Genomic DNA, 4,903 nt, shown 5'->3' with positions numbered 1-4,903 from the left:
TGTACAAGCGTGGGCACAGAAACTCACGAAAAAAATTACAAAAAGGGGGCAGGGGGAAGCCTTAGTTTTTACCCTTCTTTTTAAAACAAGACAAGGGAGTCAGTAAATATTTCAACATTTAATTTCTCTTTAAGCATCAGAAGATGAGAACTTTTTAATTTTTTTTAATGATCACGGCTGCCTCCTAACAATTTCAGTGTACGTACTACATTCCACATAATTTGAGTGTTTATGTATGCACTTTCTCAAAATATTCTTTAGAAGCTTCTGGGCTTGGTTTGATCTGTCAAGAAAAGAAAGTTTAGTTATTGTATATTATAACTAAGATAAAAACATTAGATCTGACACTTGATTCAAGAAAATCCATGCATGCTTTACAGAATCAGTAGGTTATTTTGTTTCTGCACTTGCTTGCAAGAGGAAAGCCTAAACGATGTGCAAGCTCCTACCGCAGTCTTGAAGTATGTAACACATTTTTCCTGCTAAATATCAAGCAGGACATTAAATAAGCAAAAAATCTGGAGACGAGTGGTGGAGAGTGCAAGTCAAATTTACAGTTTTAAATATAATTTGTGTCTTCCAAAAGAAAATCAGTATCACACAAATGAACTGCACTGGTCCAACTGATAAAAGTTGGCCTCAGATTTAGGCAATAGGCAGAGATTCGGACAAGCAGCTCAGTTAAAGAAGTTCTGCGCCCTTCAGACACACACAAATACTCCAGTGTCTATATTTAGAAAAGTGGTATTTAGCAGACACTTACTGTAGGGGAGTCTGGAGTCCAGTTTGCCGGGCAAACCTCTCCATGCGTTTCCACGTACTGGAATGCTTTCACCAGGCGCAGGGTCTCTTCCACACTGCGACCAACCGGGAGATCGTTGATACTTAGATGCTTGATGATCCCATTCGGATCGATGATGAAGAGACCTCTGTAATTGAGCAAAGACTTAGGGAATGCAAATCACATTCCAAGACCCAAGAAACGCGATCAACTGTTTCAGCAAGGCAGTTATTCTTAGATGCATGTAGTGGAGGTAGGAGAGGCAACACAGCAGCTGATTGGTAGTGAAGATGACTGGGGGCTGAAGCACCGCCGCTATGAGGACGGGCGGAGAGAGCTGGGGGTGTTCAGCCTGGAGAAGGCTCCAGGGAGATCTTAGTGCACCCTTTCAGTACTTAAAGGGGGCTACAGGAAAGATGGGGAGAGGCTCTTCATCGGGGAGCGTAGTTATAAGACAAGGGGTAATGGTTTCAAATGGAAAGAGGCGAGATTTAGATTAGATGTTATGTAATGAAGAAATTCTCCCCTGTGAGGGTGGGGAGCCACTGGCACAGGCTGCCTGAGAGTCTGTGGATGCCCCATCCCTGGCAGTGCTCAAGGCCAGGCTCGATGGAGCTTGGAGCAACTTGCTGTGGTGGAAGGTGTCCCTGCCCATGGCAGGGGGCTGAATCTGGGTGATCTTTAAGGTTCCTTCCAACTCAAACCATTCTGTGATTTTGTGTTCAAAAGCCAAGAACCATCCAACTGCTACAGTACTGTGAAATTACAAAGTAATTACATGCATAAAGACTACAAAATCAAGACAGATGGAACAAAATCAAGACAGGTAGAACTTCTAATTCCATCTGTATGTCCAAGCTGACAGCTGGCATCCTTCCCATGTCTTTTTGTATGAAAATCCAAAGGTATTGAATGAAGAGCTGCTTATGCATTAAGCTACTCAGTTAAACCCTGCTGCATATAATCGTTTGTGAAAACCAAAGTTCCAGTCTTACCATACCAGTTGATCAATCAACAACAAATGTCAGAAGTTCCTGGAGGTCTGCAGAAGACTCCTACCCAATCTAATGTTTCTCAGGCATCACTGTTTGCTTTTAATAAGCAACATCTTACAGTCTTCATTTGATCCGTGGGCGGTTTCCCCTGAGCAGGGGACAGCAGGGCTCACATTGTTTTCGACTGGGCTGTGTCCTAGCAGAGTTACTGGCGCTCACGCGTTACCTTAGTGCTATGCCAGGTCCTTCTAGCAGCACACCATAGTCACGGGAGATCTGTTTGGTGAGGTCCGACAGAACCGGAATATTCATTTTGCCCAGACCGCCGCTCTAGAGAACACAGTCAGATTGCACTTTGTTATGACGCTTTTCAGGGTTATCCTTCATGAACCCTTGCTGGGTTCACTAACAGCAAGACACGTTCATGTTATTTGCTCCATGAAAGCAACCGTGGCAGGGGGGGCACAGGAGGGTTATTGTTTGGTTTTTTATAGCTGTCTGGAACGTTAGGTTTCTTTGGAACATGAGAACTTCTTTCGGACCAAGCACTTTAGAACTGCTCATTTGGGTGATGAAAGGCTACCCTGAGGCAACAGTCATAAATTTTGAGAAAGATTTCCCTTGTGCCCCATGCACGAGCTTTGAATACAAAACCTTCTAGTGCATATTTAAGTGTTCAAAATTAAACAAACTGAACATGGTGGGAAGGGGACCTGCACCTTATGAATAGCCAAAACACAGGGCTTCTAATAGCCATGCTGCTGCTCTCTCTATTTAGTACATGCATTATTTTTTTTCCTCCCTCAAATCAATTTAAATACCATTTGGAGAGTCAACCACGATTTCTTTGAGTTTTGCAATATACTGGAACTGGGAGAGATGAGCTCTCTATCCTTGAAACGAGCCCAGAGTTTGTTAGCTTTTCTATTCCTGGCATCATCAGTGAATCATTGTGTAACCTCAGCCAGTCGGACCCTGATCCTGCAAATGCTCGTCTGCAGCAGAGTTCTCCTCTGCCGAGCTTGGAGCACAGAGGCAGTAGAAACCTGCACTTCTCCCAGAAACCACAGAGGCCTTCACTTCTCCCAATGTCAGTTTCCCGGCTGCACCACCAGAGAGTTCCTTCTGCCCTTGGCAGGGTGTCCTGCTGCCTGTGCACTGCGCAGCACCCGACTGGAATGTGCCAGAGAGCTTCTGCATACAGCAGCAGAGTCAGTCCCCATCCACGCTCGGAGCTCTGAGCAAAGCTCAGAGAAAATGAAATACTCCCGACGGGCTCAGCCAAGCCGCGCTATGTCTCACAAACCCTCCTCCCTCCCATGTTACCATGGCAGAGCTGCGCATCTAAAGGCAGCGCAGCCCGCGAGCGCGGTGATGGACTGCAGTCCACAGCACGGTTAACAACTCATGGCACAGGCACTTCTGCACCTTCCTGTGACAATTCTGATTCTCTACAGCAACCAAACCAGTGAAATGCTTCGTGTGATGGCAAGCACCTCCTCCTATATACGTCTGAAAGAGGCTCCTCTCCCGTGTGGGGCTCTCTACCACTTTATTTCCCTGAAGAAAGCTGAGGACCTCTGTTTGTACCGCCAAAGTGGAACCGTTTCAGTAAGTGCGAGTTAATGATTCAAGGGCTCCACTAGGCTGGTTGTTCTCCTGCTTCCAATCTGAAGCCACCACCGTTAGCTGCTGGTTAACAATACTGACTAAAGAGCTGCTGTTCATCTTCTGTGACGGTGCGCACAGACCAGCAGCTGTAACCAGCAGCTCAGGGCAGTGACATATACACAGAATATATGTCTTTGGAGGTAAACACACAAGGAAATGATGTAACCTACAGGGCTATCAAAAGAGCCAAAAAAAATTGAAAAAAACCTCCACATTATTAAGGAAAAGCGCAAGAAACTAAAGACTAAGGCCAGAATTATGTCATCAAGCACAGAAGTTAATCCCTTCACGTATCGCTTTAGGCAGACTATTGAAATTGGTGTTTGCTCAATTGTTTATTCAATTCTTCTTCTCAGGGCCTCTTGTGAAAAGAAAACAAACCGACAGAGAAAGCCCCAAACAGCTGCTCGGTTCATACCTTTCGTGGTGTATTTATCCAGGCCAGATGACAAAAATGGGAATCCACAGAAACTGCCACCACGTCACAGTTCACATCATGAAATTCATTTGCTTTGTTGCTGAAAGCCACAATTTCCGTGGGGCAGACAAAGGTGCTGGGTGGGAAGAGAGAGCAGGCTGTAATGATTCTGCAATCTTCCCAGAGAATTTGTCAGAAAAGACTCCCCTGTTTCTAGGCACTAATGCCACAGGGCGTTTTCTTCAGCCCTAGGATTTTAACCCTGTTTCCTGCTCACTGTTAGTTTCGGTCAGTCTCAAAACAACAGTCAGAGCCACCTGGCCAGCACACCAGGGTTCTGCTCTCCGTTCCAGACACAGCGCTTGCAAAGATGAAGAGACCATCTCTGCTAGACGCTCTCTGGACAGAGGTTTGGAAACTGTGGCAGAAAGGGCTGCAGGTCACGTCTTTCCCCATCCTGGTGCCCACGTACACCAGGATGCTCTTGGCGATTCGTGTCTTTTGGGCAGGCTCAACCCATCTGCCCACCTTTTGCTTTGGAGCTGTCTAGCTGCAGTTCTGCTGGCACCACTGCTTAAATCAAGAGTCTCCAACATGACCCCGAACTGCACAGCAATGCCCTTAACCCCGGAATCAGACTGCAAGAGGAACCACACGTGCAAGATCGCGTCTACCTCTTGAAGCAGCCCTGCAGCTAGAGGATGCTCTCCAGCCCCCAGACCCATTGCTTGACACCACAGTGGCCTCCGAGTCCTATCACTGATGCTCTGCAGACACACCTGTGTTGAGAGACCAGCCCGAGCGAGGCAAAACCAGCCACTTTAGGCAGCGGCGATCTGCAGGACTTCTGGTGACCTTCAGCAAGGCTGGAGGCCCATCTGGAAGGAGAGAAACACACACTCACAAGTCCAGGGGGTAGAAGAAGAGGACCAGGTATCTCCCCTTGAAATCATCCAGGCTCAGCTCCTTGAACTCGCCGTTCACGACGGCCGTTCCTTTAAAAAACGGGGCGTGCTGTGTGACCGCCGGAGCGAACCG

At 47.0% G+C, this 4,903-nt stretch overlaps 1 protein-coding gene across 1 annotated transcript; it reads right to left on the bottom strand.

Annotated features, from left to right (window-relative positions):
* Positions 1 to 219: 219 nt before the first annotated feature.
* PRDX3 (peroxiredoxin 3) lies at positions 220 to 4,900 on the bottom strand (the record flags this gene model as incomplete). The annotated part of the gene is made up of 5 exons (XM_010134658.1): positions 220 to 283; positions 764 to 929; positions 2,003 to 2,106; positions 3,866 to 4,001; positions 4,770 to 4,900. Coding segments are annotated over 5 exons (591 nt in total), but the record flags the coding sequence as incomplete, so codon positions are not given.
* Positions 4,901 to 4,903: the final 3 nt, after the last annotated feature.

Source organism: Buceros rhinoceros, unplaced genomic scaffold (assembly GCF_000710305.1).
Source record: "Buceros rhinoceros silvestris isolate BGI_N320 unplaced genomic scaffold, ASM71030v1 scaffold18624, whole genome shotgun sequence".
NCBI classification, from domain to species: domain Eukaryota; kingdom Metazoa; phylum Chordata; class Aves; order Bucerotiformes; family Bucerotidae; genus Buceros; species Buceros rhinoceros.
Note: the sequence above shows the minus strand (reverse complement) of the source record. Positions and strands in the feature narration are given on the sequence as shown.